General features: G+C 42.5%; 1 protein-coding gene across 1 annotated transcript in view; it reads right to left on the reverse strand.

Annotated features, from left to right (window-relative positions):
* Window positions 1-1,856: 1,856 nt before the first annotated feature.
* The window catches only part of MCF2L2 (MCF.2 cell line derived transforming sequence-like 2), a 174,721-nt gene continuing 160,155 nt past the window's right edge, over window positions 1,857-16,422 (reverse strand). Inside the window, exons 11-15 of the mRNA XM_006884157.1 lie at window positions 14,912-15,103; window positions 10,995-11,186; window positions 8,526-8,703; window positions 2,461-2,552; window positions 1,857-1,880 (exon numbers count right to left, since the gene is read on the reverse strand). Coding sequence (XP_006884219.1) covers window positions 1,857-1,880; window positions 2,461-2,552; window positions 8,526-8,703; window positions 10,995-11,186; window positions 14,912-15,103 — 678 coding nt within the window. The remainder of the gene's footprint in view (window positions 1,881-2,460; window positions 2,553-8,525; window positions 8,704-10,994; window positions 11,187-14,911; window positions 15,104-16,422) is intronic.

Below are 16,422 nucleotides of genomic sequence, written 5' to 3' on the forward strand. Positions count from 1 at the left end.
CAAGGTTGTGTCATCTGCATAATGAAGGTTATATATGAGTCTTCCTCCAAAACTGATGCTAAATTCTATTTAATAGAGTTCAGCTTTTCAAGTACTTTGCTCAGCATACAGATTGAATAGGTATGGAGAAAGGATACTACTCTGATGCACACTTTTCTTAATTTTAAACCATGTAGTGTTCCCTTGCTCTGTTCACACAACAGCTTCTTAGTCTAGGTAGAGGTTTTCTATGAGCACAGTTAAGAGTACTGGGATTCCCATTCTTCTCCTTGTTAGCCTTAATTTATTATGGCTTATATGTTGTTGTGTGCTATCAAGTCAGAACCAATTCATAGCCGACCCTCCAGTAGGTTTTCAGAGGCAGTATATTTCACACGAGTAGGTGACTGGCCAGCCCTCTCTCACATAGCAAATACAGACCCTATGAATAATGCATTTGGACCTTGCCCTATCCTGTGCCATCCTCAATGCAAAAACAAGCTTAGCTTCTTCTCTAAAGACCCAAGAATAAGATAACAGACATCACGGAAGTCAAGTCAAGCAAGGTTTCATTATGTTTACATGTTTCAAAAATTTGCTATATACTTCTTTAAATGGCTGATAAAGACTATATTAATTTGCAAACTAAAATACATTTGGTAGAATGCTTGCAATCAGAAAGGATTCAGACACAGCAATGTTTGTCTTTCTCCACCCAGAACACAGAACAGTAGCTACACTTGACAGAAGAATGAAGCTTCTCTAAGAAAAATACGTTGAGAACCCTAGCTCCCCACAAGGTTTCTGCCTCCAAGAAGAAAAGCCAAAAGTTTGTTTTTAGCCAAACTCCTTAGTGGTCGGTGAGCTTTCTGTGGGTTCCCTTCTATGGACATGTTAGGGACTAATGGCAGATTAGTGTCCACTGCTCATCATCTCTGACCTCTACATTAGAACCATTCAGTCAGCAAGACTTCCCATTTGTAGTGAGGCAAGAAGAAGGGGACAACTTTGTAATTTCCATGGAACAACATGTATTTACAATTTCTTTTACTTAGGCTTTTAAATAGAATTCTACTTTACAAGAGAGCTGTTGTACCTTACTGGGTAAAGGTACAACACTGCCACCCAAAGCCATGAGGCTCGAATCCACCAGACTTTCCTGAAGGCAGAGATGGGCTATTTCCTCCCCTGTGTCAACATAGTGGAGGATCAGCTATGAGTCCATTCTCACTCAACAGCAAGTACTTGTGGAAATAACTGCTGTCAAGTCCACTGTGACTCATGTTATCCATTCATCATGTCTCCAAGGCTGTAATGTTTACATGAGGAGGCTGCCTTCTCTTTCTCTCCAGGAGCAGACACTGGATTTGAGATGCTAATTTTCAGTTAATAGTCTGATAGGTAAGGTATCACACCACCAGGACTTCTTTCCAACTACACAGGGCTTGGCAATATCCAAAGGATTCTCATATATGCTGTCTCATCTCATGCTCTATAAATGGCTAAAAATGGCAGTTGTTGTCATTCTCATGTTTACAGATGGGAAACTGAGGCTTAAGAGAAGTTGTTGTTATGTGCTGTCAGGTCGCCTGCGGCTCTTGGCGACCCCATGTACAACAGCCCTAAACCCTGCCCTGCCCTGTGCCAATCTTATTGTCTCTGACACGCCCATTACCCCAGTCACTGAATCAATCCATTTCATCAAGGGTCTTCCTCTCTTGAGCTGTCCCTCCACCCTCCCAAACATGACTGGTTTCACCTTGCAACACATCCAAAGTATGTCACTCAGGCCTTCTTCATGCAGAAATTCCTGTTCTTCCCCACCTGCCACACCACTATAATTTCAAAAGAATTAGAGGCTCATCACAAAGAAATGCTTAGGAAAGTCCCTTGCACTCTTCCTATAGGTTTCCCCAGTGGTAACACCTTAGACAAAAGCAAATGCAGGAAACTGACTTTGGCATAATATCATAGAGCTTATTTGATCATACGTGTGTGTATGTGTGTGTGTGTGCGTGTGAGAGAGAGAGAGAGAAAGAGAGAGAGGGAGAAAAAGTATGTGTGTAGCTTGAAGCAATCTTTAGCGTGATGCAATCTTGCCATTGTCTTTTTACACATGAATCACATACTATATTAGTAATTTGAAAGATGAGGTCAGATCACTGGAAATAATAAAGTGACCTCTCCCTTAACAAATCGGTATCTAACAATAGTGACGTATATGACCCAACAGGCTGGTTTGATATCAAGTTGCAATTGAAAAGAAAATAAATAAATAAATAAATAAAAGAAGTAAAGAAAACAAAAATCCCACACAGCTCTCAGCTGTTGGGAGCACTAGTCTGTGCTACGTGCCTTTGTGGGCATAACTCGAGAGGCGATGATGGTGAAAACAAAGCTTTTTTATTTGTTGACAATTATGGCTACAATCTTCTCTCATATAAAAAAAAATCTCTGTCAGTGAAAGAAAAGTGATCTTACCTTGATTTCAAAGGTAGTCTCGTCACCTTCCTTACCCAAGAGGTTCAAATCTATCTCTGTAGGAGAATCCTCTGGTATTTTCTGAGGAGAAGCTAAAGGAATAAAGTCAGAAATTGGTTTATTTAACTCACAAATAACTCAGAGCACTTAGCCTGACACAGACTGTATTGAGGCAGGTCGACTGACAAGCTGTAACCAGTTGCTGCACTGATATACTGAATGGTGGGTAAAGAAGAGGCTACAAGAAGTACAAAAGAGAAAGAAATTTCTCAAATCCAGAGACTTCCAGAGGAGTTGGAAATATCAAAGTCACACCCATTAAACTCACAGTAAATTTAATATGGTAACGATCAAGTTGCCATCACTCTTCTTTGTTTAAGGTCTAGCTAGAATGCTATGTGCTTCATGAAGTCTTCCTTGACGGTTCCAAATTTTATGAACTATTTTATGCCCTGCTACTTTAGCATTTATTATTTGTATGATATAATATATTGCTCTTAATTTGCTCTTATAAGACCACTATGGAAGGCAGTTTGGTGCTTTCTCATAAAGCTGGAAATAGAAATATCATTTGACCTAGAAATTCCAATATTGGGAATATAACCTAACAAAACCATAACTTCCATCCAAACAGATATATGCACACTCATATTTATTGTCGCATTATTTGCAATAGCAAAGACATGGTAGCAACCCAAGTGGCCATCAACAAACAAGTGGATAGAAACATTATGGTATATTCATACAATGGAATACTATGCAGCTCTGAAAAACGATGAACTCGTAAAATATTACACAGCATGGGGGACCCTGGAACACATCATGCTGAGTGAAATATATCAGTCACAAATGGACAAATACTGCATAGCACCACTTTTATAAAGCAAGTCTGACTTGGTGGACTGGGAGGAGAATAGAATAACATTAGATAGATAATGACCATTGCATTGGAACAGATGAAGGAAAGAACTGTTTAAAAGGAATATATGATTAGGCATTACACATAAGACAACAGCCCAGAATAAGAGGTATAACATTTCAAAGAGGACTGAAGGGAGGGGGAGGAAGTAGGTAATTGTGCAACAATGAATAAATCACAAAACTGAACTGGGCAAGGAGAAGGGAGGGAGGGGTAAAATGTGCAACAATTAATGAATGAAAATCTAACTTCTCCGTAAATTTTCATTAAAATAATAATAAATATAAAATTTTATTTCAAAAAGACCACAATTATTGGTACTATATTTTATTTAATATGTTTTTTCCAATATAAAGGTAACTTATTTGCTCCCATTATAGAAAATTTGAAAAATATGGAAGTCTTAGTATAAAATCCCCATAGCTGACCCTCTGGCGGGTTTTCAGAAGCAGTTAATTGCACAGAAGGAGACTGACCATCCTTCTCCAGCAGAGCAGCTGGTGGCCTCGAACCCCACGTCTTCGGGATTACAGCACAGCTTCTTGCCACTAGGCCTCCAGGGCTCAGTATTATAAAATCTTTTAACTATATTCATATAATGGAGCTCCTGGAGGTCTAGTAGTAAAGGAGGTGCACTGTCAGCCCAAAGGCACATGGTTCAAATCCACCAGCTGCTCCATGGGAGAAAGACGTGTAATCTCCTCCCTTGCAATTATACTGCCTCTGAAAACCTGCTAGAGAGTTGGCTGTGGATTGGTTCTGACTCGACAGTATGCAACAACAACAACAACACACACACACATATAGGGGAGCCCTGGTGGCCGACTGAGTAAAGGGCTGTGTTGCCAACTAAAGGCAAATGGTTCAAATCCACCAGCTGCTTAGCAGGAGAAGAATGGGCAATCTCCTCCTATGCCATTTACCTCTGAAAACCCGCAGAAGGGGTTCAGTTGTGAGCTGTTTCAGCTTCAATGATAATGAACAACATATACACACACATACACTCTCAGTCTATTCTCAGGAAAGGTGTCCACACCTGCCCTAACGAGAAGAAGGGTGATCTTATGACCAGATTCAAGGATCGGTGGAGCTACATTTATATTTCACTGACTCTGTGAGAGAACCAGTTAAGATAGGATGCAATCAGTCTATCTCGCTTCTGCTTTCTTCTGTTAGTCACTTTATCTCCCTTCTCTCCTCCCATTTTCTCTCTTTCTCACAGATGCTGTCAGACACTTGGGATAGTTGATCTCCTTTCTGCAGGCTCCATGGGTATCTGGCAGGAAGAATGGATGTTAAGGCCTTCCAAGCCAGCTTCATCAGGTGGTTACATTGGGAGTGATGGCTTAGAAGGTCAATAAGAAGGAGCACTTTTTTTAAATTCATACTTGTCACCAAACCACACCAGTTGTGTGTACAACTCCCTGTGATTAATCAATTAAACTGAGATAGGACATGAGCATATCTAGGTCCTATGATGAAAATGCCATTCATCTGATGTCAAATGCCACTCTGATTCTTCTACGTGGTAGGCATGGCCCTCACAACTCTTGGATTCAATAAACCAACTGAAAGCAGTTTCCTGAGGGCTTCTAAAATTTTGTTTTAGATCATTAATTACAATTGGCTAACATGATTCATTGAAATATCTCATCAAACTCCCATTGTACACTGCTTTTCCCTTCACCTAACCTATATATTTATTCATCTTTGCTCCTCTCTCCCTCCCTTTTCATTCCCATTACCCCTCTAACATTGATTTTGTCTGCAAACCTTTCCTTAGCTTTATTATGTTCCATTTTGTTAGTTATTATACCCACAATGTCTGATCATCATTTTGTCCCACATTGTCCTTCTCTTCACCAACGTGCCAGTGTCTATTCATTAATTTTATACTGTCCCAATTTCACTCGCAATAAATATACTAGATTAATTCTATTGTTGTTGGGTGCCATCGAGTCGAGTACTACTCATAGCATCACTATGAACAAAAGATCTGAAACTAGTCCTACACTGTGCCATGGTCACACTTCCTGACACACAAGAGCCCATTGCAGCAGTTACCATGTCAGTCCACCTGGTTGAGGATCTTCCTCCTCTCCTTCGCCAACCCTCCACCCTTCCCAACATCATGTCCCTCTCTAAGGAATAGCACCTCCTAGCAATATGTCCAAAGTATGTGAGGCAAAGCCTCATCATTCTTGCCTCCAAAGAGCACTCTGGCTGCATCCTATATAAGACATATCTATTTGTTTCCTTGGCTGTCCATGGAATGTTCCATGTTCTTCTCCAACACCACAGCTCAAAGGCACCAATTATTTATCTATTATCCTTATTCATTGTCCAGGTCTCGGATGCATAGCTAGTGATCCAGAAAGACCATGGTCTCAATCAGACGCACCTTAGTCCTCAAACTGACATCACTCCTCAATAATTTGGAAAGGTCCCTAACTATAGATTTTCCCAGTCCAATGTGTCTCCTTATCTCCTCACTGCTAGTACCAAGGGTGTTAAATGTTGATCCAAGCAAGATGAAGCTCTTGACAGTTTCAATCTCCTCTCCATGCATCATGACACGGCCTATTGGTCCAATGGTAAGAATCTTGAGACACAGTCCATACTCAAGGCTGCATTCCTTGATCTTCTGTAACAAGTGCTTCAAGTCCTCATTTTCAGCAAGCAAGGTTGTGCCATCTGTATAACGCAGGTTATTGATGAGTCTCCCTCCAATCCTGATGTCACACTCCTCTTCAGAGTCCAACTTCTCGGATCATTTTCTCAGCATACAGATTGAACAGGTATGGAGACAGAATACATCCCTGACGCAGCCCTTCCCAGTTTCAAACCATGCAGAGCTTCTCTGCTCCATTTGCACAACAGCCTCCCACTTCAGGTATAGGTTCCTCCTGAGCACAACCAAGTACTCTGGGATTCCCATTCTTCTCAACGTCAGCCACATGTTACGATCCACAGAATCAAAGGCCTTTGAATAATCAATAAAGCACAAATTGACATTCTTCTGGTACTCCTTAATTTCAGCCAGGATCCAGAATGATATCCCTGGTGCCACAGCCTCTTCTATATCCTGCTTGAACTTCTGGCAATTCCTTATCTATGTACTGTTCCAGTCATTTTTGAATGATCTTCAACAGTATTTTGCTATCCACATGTAAACTTTGTGTAGTTTAGTTTTGTTTTAATAACGGTGGTCTTCTCCACTGTCTGCCCATTCCTGGAGAGTTTTCCATAGAGAACTTACAGCAAAATCTACACTTAACTATACTGTTTGCTGTCACACTCATGTAACTATAGAAGCTACTATATAACAATGGACAATTCTTTGGGTTTCTCACTCTGGAAAATCTCTGTCAACTGAGTCATTCCAAGCGTAATAACTGGATGCTGGAAATGCATACATTGTTGGTGATCCATGACTGAGAATCAGCCCCCCACCTTTAACAAGTACAATGAGAGAGTTAACGAGAAGGCATGCTGCCAGGATTCAAACCTGGTTCTTCCAGGTACAAGATACACATTGCCAGAGTTGTCTTTAAACCTCAGTCCCTTCATCTATGAAGCGAAGAATAATGACAAAGTCTACAAAATAGGATCACTATGAGGTTTTAATGAGATAATAGACACATAGCAGTTAGCTCTTAAGTGCCCAAAACATTTTTGCTATTATGATAGCCACACAGCATTAAAACAACTGCTCACATCCCTATGGACTTGAGAGAGGCTAAGTGTACCCAAAGCACATAGCTAATGAGACATCTAGTCCCAGTCTCTAGGCACTCCTGTCTGAGTTCCAACTAATGTGAAATATCATCATTTATTATGGCCCTGACACAGTTGCTAAGGAATCAGAGAAATGTGTTTAAAACTTCTGTTCATGAGCTGAGAACACACAATGGTTGCTTTGCAATACAGAAGGATTGCTTTGCAAAACGAGTTAGTGGCCTGACCAAAGTCAATGCTGCCTATTCAGACATAATGAAGAGTAGTCTGCCCTTGCTGTGTGCCATCGAGTCAGAACTGACCCACAGCTGACCTTCTAGAGGCTCTTCAGAGTCATACATCAAACTGGAGCAGATTACATTTCCTCTCCCACAGAGCAGTTGTGGCTACAAACTTCATACCTTTGGGATTGCAGTGCAGCTTCTTACTTCTAGGCCACCATAGGTCCCTGTCTACCCTTAGAGGGGTCATTAGCTACTATGAAGCCCTATGTTTGGAAAGCTGAAAAACAACACAGCATTCCTGTTACATCAATTTGTAACCAATATATGTGTCTTCAAGCAAGGTAAGAATCCAAAATGATGTTAGCTTTGGAAAGGCGCCCAAGATGAGGAGTAAAGAGAACCAAATCTTGTTTCCAACAGTGGGACCAAGGCAGGGGTGTGTGTGTGTGTGGGGGGGGTGTTGGCATGGTGTGTTTGTATCTGTGTCCATGTGTGTATGTGTGTCTGAGTGTGTGTGTGTGTATATATGCAGCTGTTGAGTGTATATGTTCACAGAAAAATGACCAAGACATCTGTGCTTAAAACTACTGAACTACTAGGAGAAACGAAAAAGGATGGAAATATAATGTTTATGAACTGGAAGAGTCAGTATTGCTCTTCCCAAGTTTGGTTTACATCATAATTAATCTTTAAACATAATTTTAGCAGAAACTGACAAGGAGATTCTTAAACTTATATTGAATTGAAAAAAGGTCTAAACCAGTCAAAATAATCCTTTAGAAAGGATAAATTTGGAAGATTTATCCTACTTAATCTCAAGGCTTACTAGTGAAGTTCTAATAGTCAAGACTACATGGCATACATATAAGGACTTAAAACTTTTAAACTCTGCCAAGAATTGACTCTATCACTCAGTTGCTACCAGCATCTTCAGAGTCTTTTAAAATTCCTTAATGGAGTCTATTTTACTCTGTTGTTATTTGAATGTTTCTATTATTCCTCTATCAGACCACAAGCTTCTCTTTGACTTCAAGCACTCAGCATGCATTCTGCTCTGTTGTTTATTGTAAATATGATTGATCAGTACAATGGTCATTATGCATCTCCAACAAACATCACCTCAACCCTTGTGGATACTAATGAAAACATGGAAGCCACACAACTTCCTTCTCCAAATCACTTACCCACAGCAGAGATCTGACTGGTTTTCGGTGATGCCCATTTTGGAGAGGACTCAGGATGGGGGGCCACAGGCTGCACTGGGCGAGTCTGTTTGGCGGCCAGCTTCTTCAGGCTCACTTGCCTTTTGTCAAATATTTCTTGCACATCGCCCAGCTTCTGCAGGACTTTCTGGGCTTTGGCCTGCAGCAACAAAGCAAAGTATGAGTCAATGTCTGTATACTCAGCCCAAACACACCAAGACTTCCCTTTCTCCCAACTTTCCCCAAACTGCCCCTGCTCCTTCAGGTGACCTTTCTCTAGTTGCCCAGGTGCAAATCTAAACCTGCCAGAACATTTTGTGGTAGTTTATTACAGCTGCCTTAGGAAGCTAAGACAGGGTCCGTAACGGAAAAGAGGCACACACAAGGTGATGTGGATCTTGGAGGAAAGAGCCACAACTCTTTTGCTTCACAGGAACATACTCCTTTCAAAACAAAACTCCAACCAAGTTATCTTCACACCTAAATCTTTCAGTGGCTTCTCAATGCTCTTAGAATAAAGACCTTAATGAGATCTACAAAGTCTCATCTCCTCTGCCTCTTACTAAACTCATCCTGTACTTTCTTCTCTTGCTCCCATACTCCAGAAATGCTGACATGTCAGATCCTCACTTTGCCTTGCTCCCTCGAGCTCTGTGGCCTTCACGCACAAGGTTCCTTTCATCTGGAAATCCTCAATCTCCTCTTCACCTGGCTAGCTCTCTGTTGTCTCTATGGCTTGATCCTGACCCAGTCCAGATCAGGTTCTTCTGTCACGTGCTTAAGAGGACCCTGAGCCTCTCATTCAGAACACTTAATTTTGTTGCTTTGAGGTGCTGTTGAGTACGACACACAGCCACCCTATGAACAAAAGATAGGAACCCTGTTCTATCCTGTGCCACCTCAAAATTCCTGACACACAAGAGCCCATTGCAGCAGACACTGTGTCAACCCACCTGGTTGAGGGTCTTCCTCTCTTTTGCCAGCGCTCCACCTTCCCTAACATCATGTCCCTCTCCAAGGAATAGCCCCTCCTAGCAACATACCCAAAGTGTGTGAGCTGAAGATTCATCATTCTTGCCTCCAAAGAGCACTCTAGCTGCACCCTCTCCAAGACATATCTGTCTGTTCTCTTGGCCGTCCATGGAATGTTCAGTGCTATTCTCCAACACAGCTCAAAGGTGTCAATTTTTCTTCTGTCATCCTTATTTATTGCCCAGCTCTCCAGTGCACAGCAAGTGATCGGAAAGACTATAGCCTCAACCGGACACACCTTAGTCCTCAAACTGACATCATTACTCCTCAATAATTTGGAGAGGTTCCTAACTGCAGATTTTTCCCAGTGCAATGCATCTCCTTATTTGTTGACTGCTTGTACCAAGGGTGTTAACTGTGAATCCAAGCAAGATGAAGTTATTAACAGTTTCAGTCTCCTCTCCAACCATCATGATGCTGCCTATCAATCCAGTGGCAAAATTCTTTGTTTTCTTGGCATTGAGATGCAATCCATACTGTAGGCTGCATTCCTTGATTTTCCACAATAAGTACTTCAAGTCCTCCTCACTTTCAGCAAGCAATGTTGTGTCATCTACATACCATAGATTATTGATGACCTGATGCCACATTCCTCTTCACAGAGTCCAGCTTCATGGATCATTTGCTCAGCATACAGATTGAATAGCTATGGAGAGAGAATACAACTCTCCCTGACACATTTCCTTCTCAATTTTAAACCATGCAGTGTTCCTCTGCTCTGTTCACACAACAGCTTCCTGGTCCAGGTATAGGTTTTGCATGAATAAAGTCAAGTGCTCTAGAATTCCCATTCTTCTCAATGTCAGCCACAACTTGTTATGATCCACTCAGTCAAATGTCTTTGCATAGCCAATAAAACACAAATAGACATTCTTCTAGTATTCCTTACTTTCAGCCTGGATCCAGCTGACATCAGCAATGATATCCCTGGAGCCATGGCCTCTTTTAAACCCTGCTTGAATGTCTGGCAGTTTCCTATCTATGTACTGTTCTAGCCATTTTTGAATGATATTCAGCAGTATTTAGCTTGCATGTGATATAATGATATTGTTTGATAGCTTTGTCTGGGAATTTTATTAATTCCAGTCTCTCCTACTAAACCACAACTTCATGAGAGCTTGGTCACATCTATACTTGATGACTGTTGTCTTCTCAGCACACAGCACAATGCATGATACATCAGAGATGCATGTAAGTGTTTGGTGTAAATGTTAGTGACTAACGGGGACCCCTGAGCCAGACTACGAAGAGTAAGCTTATAAGGAAGCATGGACCAGGAATCTAAGAAGTCACCCAACGGTATAAGAACAGGTTAGCCTGTTCAGTAATCCTACCTGTTAGTCATTCATTCATCTAGTGGCAAAGTTCCTCACCTATCCTTGTTCCAACCACAAGGTAAAAATAACCCAGAACCATTACCTTCAAGTCAAAGGTGAGTATCAATTCAAACTGGTTGTAAAACTCCTTGGAGCTGGGCAACTGGTATTCCTTGGCTGTGTCCAGGAATGTCTCAATGTCGTGCAAGGCAATGTCAACCCCTTCTCGTGACTGGCACTTGTCTACAGCTTGGGAGGCCAGGAGATAGATTCCCGCTTCACACCACTTGCTGACCTTTTGGAAAGATACACAATGCCTCATGCAGTTAGTCTGACAACAGCCCAGCCACCACCGTGCTCAGAGGGCCCAGCTCACCAAAGACCCTGCCTGGGAGCACAGGAAACGGTCCCAGTACATGACCCTCAGGCATCACTGCAGGGAATCACTGTGAAGAAGCTCTCAGATGCACGGCCCCAAGACAATTTTTCTCTCTATCCACTTCTTAGGGAAATCTTTTGGTTAGTAACATGAATGTCATAAACAGACTTGGTGTTTCAACCAACAATAATCACTCAACTCCCAGGAGAAGAGTTAGCATTCCTTAAGGCTGGTCTAAACCTTAGAAAAAGGTAACCAAAGACTTGTCTTGTATTGTAATAGGCTCAATGAGCATAACATGATTAATAAGACATCAGACAATTCTCCTAAAGAAGTATTTGTGGACCCTCTTACACCTTTGGAGGCACGGAAACGCTTCTTGAGGGGGAAAAAAAAAATTATTTCTCATCTTTGTGTCTCCAGGTTTCTGCATGTATTGGCATCTGTCTGTCTTAGTTAAGAACGCAAAGGCTTCCCGTTCAGGAAACAAATGTTCCTACATTTTCCTGGTTGCTAGATTAATTCAGAGAGGTTGAAATGTAATAAATCCTTTTTAAAAGGACTCATATTCATGCTTTCTTTCCTCTTTCAACTCCACTAAGATACTTTAAAAAAAGTGCCTCTGTGCTGTCTGAATATTTATAATAGGAATTTTCCAGTATAATAAATACATGTGCATTTCCATTTACTATGGAGTCTGAAAAGCTCTTCTAAAAATGGTACAGAGAGAACAGACCAAAAAGGGAGCACTCTGAAATGATGATTCCTAAGAAGGAAGATAACAGGCACTTAAAAGTTTTGTCTTTATTATTCCCCCAAGTGATTTACACTGAGTATGTAACATTTTCCTTCTAATAATAACAAAGGTAATAAATAATATTTTTAAAAATAATAACAAAAGCAATACATTTCAAAATTAATGAGCATCAGTGTGGGAAGAGAGGGAGAGGTGTTACAAGTGCCCTTAAGTACTTTTTCCTACCTCTTTCCTACACTTTTAAAATTTTTAAAATGATACAGTGTCATGCTTTGAGAATCACCGTGGACACGTTTGCTTTAAACATCATGCTTAGCCTGCAGAAAGCGTTATGCTAGGGGCCCCTCAGCAAAGGCATGACTATGCGCATTCCGAGAGATGTGTGCGCGTTCTCTCTCTCTCTCTCACTCACACACACACACACACACACACACACACACACACACTCTGAAGATTAGTTGCCACTGACTCCATCTCAACTCATGGAGACCCCACACGTGACACAGCAGAGCTGTCTCTGCAGAGCTCAGTGGATCTCTCACAGCAGACTGCCGGCCACTCTTTGCAGGGGTCTTAACATGCACTCAGCCTCCCCATCTTTCTCATTAGCAGCTGAGCTTCAACGTTTTTATAGCACCCAGGGACTCCGCATGGCTTTTACTCTCTGGAGCAGGAAAGAGGTAAGGAAAACAGCTGCTTTACTCAGCACACAGGGCAGGGTGTGCCCCAGGCTCCTCCCTTTCCCTGGGCCACTGGCTTTGGGAACAGCTGTATTTCTTTGATAATAACCCCTCTGGCAGCGGGATGAGTAACAGAAGGTGCCTTACCCACAGGAGAGAGAAAGCTGTAGGGAAGGAGTGCAATGATTCACATTATTAGCCTCAGGCTGCCTGAGAGCAGCTGATGGAGAGGATTCCAAAAAATCTGGCTCTGGCAGATTAGGAACTTGTTCCAGAGATCACAGCCCAAGGACATCAGGTTCCATCCACACCATTCCTTGCAAAGACAGTGCTATGAGCCCAAGAAACCTGGGTTAGGGATTTGCCAGTCCTGACTTCAAACATGGCTTCCTCTGAGAGGCCCCTGTGTGATCATGGGTGGTCACTTAGACTGGGGGCTTCTCTATGGTTTGTGCACTATCATATCTGGCCACGTAACCAACATTCTGATTCTTGGACATCATCCCAGACCCACTGAATCATGATCTTGAGAGCGGTTCCTCAGAGGATTTATGGTCCTAAGCAGCTTGTCTAGGGACCTCTGGTGGCCTAGTGGTAAGGAGCATGTGGATCCAGCAGACACCCCATGGGAGAAAGACAGACAATCTCCTGTAGGATTTAGTCTCTGAAAACCTGCTGGAGGGTCAGCTAGGATTCTAGCTTGACCATACGTAACAACAACAAGCTCCTCTGGCGACACATACTAAGTTTTTAGCACTATGGACTTAAATTCTGAGAATCTGTTTCCTTTTCTGTAAAATGAGCTATCAACGCCTTCCTCAAAGGTTGGCAGGAGGGTTACATTTTAAAAAGCAAATCCAAAAACCAACCCAACCCACACAAAACAACCCACAACAGTTGCCATTCAGCTGACTGCAGATCTTGAGGACTCCCTGTGTGCTGGGGCAGAACTGTGCTCTCTAGGGCTTTCAGTGCCTGATTCTTAGGGAGGTTGACCAGCAGGCTTTTCCTCCAAGCAACTCTGGGTGAACTGGATCTTTCCATTAGCAGCCAAGTACAATAACTGTACAATCTAGGCTCCCTGAGCGTTAAATGAATGACATAATCGTTACTTGTAATAACAGACCCAGTGCTTACTAAAGAATAGAGGGTACAGGAGTTCTGGTGGCCTAGAGGTTTGAATCTACCAGCTGCTCCGAGGGAAAACATGGGCAATCTTCTCCTTTTAAAGAATGGTTGGCTAGCCAATGTGGACTGAGAGTGGGGTGGAGCTCCCCAATTAAACAAGTGTGGAAGGAGGAGTGGCATCCACTTCCATAATAGCTTGCCTCTGGAAACCCTATGAACCTGGAAAGAGGATGAAAGGCACCCAAGCGTCTAGGACTCTCCTTCATAGGGTCGCTATGAGTCGCCTGCAACTCAACAGCACTTAACAACAACAACAACAAGGGGTTGCTATGAGGCAGAATTGACTGGAATACAGTGAGCGAATGAGGTAGCTGTCATTCTTACTTATGTTTCTCCCAAAGGATTTACAATTTGTTGCCTTATTGATGTTGTTATGCACTGTAGAGTCAGAACTGACTCATCCAGTTGGTTTTCAGAGATTATAAATATCACACGAAGAGACAGCCCATCTTTCTCCAGTGGAGCAGCTGGTGGATTCAAACCGCCAACCTTTGAGTTGGCAGCACAATTCCTTACCACTAGGCTACCAGAGACCAACCCACTGCACTGAGCTAATTCCACCCCACAGGGCAAAGCAGAACTGCCCCCATAGTTTCTGGGGCTGTGCTATCATTGGAGCAGACAGCCACAGCTTTTTCTTGCAGAATAGCTGGTACCTTTGAACCACTGACCTTTATATAACCTTTATGCCACCAGCACTCTTTATATGAAGGAAACACTTTGCAAATACAGTACTTAATTCCTTGTGCTCCTGAAGAGAATGAAAAAAAACAAAACAAAACAAACTCTCACAGAAACTGGTCAAGCATACTCATTAAGTATGGAAAATAATCTACCAGTTCTGGGGGGGATGGCTGGGGCCTTCTCTGCCTTCAGTAATCCCCACTACCAAGTATTGACATTTCTAAGGATTTGCAATCACTTTGTCCCCTCAGTAATCACACAGGGCAGAGGAGCAGGTATGGTTCAGATCATTTTACAGACATTTTACGACATCACAGTTCTGTTCTGCTCACCTTGTCCAGCTGTTGATGCAACTCCAAAGACCTCCTCAAGACGTCATGCTTTTTCTTGTTTTCATTGCTGAAGTCATCACAGAGGTGCCTGAGCTCCACACACTTGGGCCTGATGGTGTCCACTGCATAGTGATGGCTCTGGACAAGCTGGTCCCCACTCAGTGCGCACAACCGGGCCTTTTCCAATGGCTCCTGAGAAGTGAACACTGCTTTAGAGAGAAAAGCATTTGGTCTGTTTAAACCTGGCACAAAAAGCTGTTTGCTTTGGGTAACAAGCCGATTATAAAAAAAAAGTCCAAACACCACTTCAAAAGTCAACCTGCAGCCTTCGGAAGGGACTTCTCCACTAGCTCCATGCTAATTTCTCTGAGTTTCACCTACCCCTACATCTGGGAAAATACCTTATTGTTCACATTTAGTTTGTCATTTGTTGTTGTTAGGTACCATCGAGTCCACTATGACTCAAAATGCCCTTATGAACAACACAGGTGAACCCTTCCCTGCCCTATGCCATCTTCACACCTGAGCCCATTGCTGAAGTCCCTGTGTCAATCCACCTGGTTGAGGGTCTCCCTCTCTTTCACTGTTTCCTCGCCTGATAAGGTAGCCTCACTGTCAAAACTGTTGTGTGCCATTGAGTCGGAACTGACTCATAGCTGACCCTCTAGTGGGTTTTCAGAGGCAGTAAATCCCATGAGAAGAGACTTCCCATTTTTCTCCCAAGGAGAAGCTGGTGTATTCAAACTGCCTGCCTTTAGGTTGGCAGCACAACTCCTTACCCACAAGGCCACTAGAGCTCACCCACAGTAGAAACCAAGACGACATGATGGTTCCACATGCGTATAGACTAGGGAGAATCTTGTCTTCTGTCTCCTATCCACTTACCTAGTTAAGAAACAAGACACACTGAAGTAGCATTTTTTTTAGTGTTTTCCCCCCTCCCTATGCCTATGAATATCTTGTGTGTCTGATAAGAGGTGGATATGGTTTCCTTGCCCATATCAAAGATTTGTCATAGCAAAGAAAACCTGTAAGCAAATGAACCCCCCTTTTAGCACCTGGATGTGAAATGGAACTTTGGTATTGTAACTTGTATTTTTTTCTGAACTATGTAGCCATTTTGGATCTGTCCTGCAGGAAATCCACATTCTCCTTCCTTCCACAGACAAACATCAGCAATCAAGTCACTGTGAGACTGATTCACTGCCACAGATGCCTCGCATTGTGAAGAAGTTAGTTAAGATGCCAACTCAGTCATTAGCCTCAGAGTCTGAGGCTGAGGAGTCTGGGGAAGTTCTGTGGGTATTCAAGGTCCCCAACACATCTAGTCTCGTCTAGGATTATCCAACCTCCAAAGAACAGCAGGTCATCCATGCAAACATTCACTGAGTTCTGGGGTAGGCAGGGAAGATCTTAGCAAGCCAGACATTGTCCAGTTAATAAAGAACCCAGACATTAAAAAGTTACACCAACAACAGAACTATTACAACTATGATAAGTTTCAGGATACA

The sequence above is a fragment of the Elephantulus edwardii genome, unplaced genomic scaffold (assembly GCF_000299155.1).
Source record: "Elephantulus edwardii isolate Elephantulus edwardi_28Jun2011 unplaced genomic scaffold, EleEdw1.0 scaffold00031, whole genome shotgun sequence".
In the NCBI taxonomy this organism is placed as follows: Eukaryota; Metazoa; Chordata; class Mammalia; order Macroscelidea; family Macroscelididae; genus Elephantulus; species Elephantulus edwardii.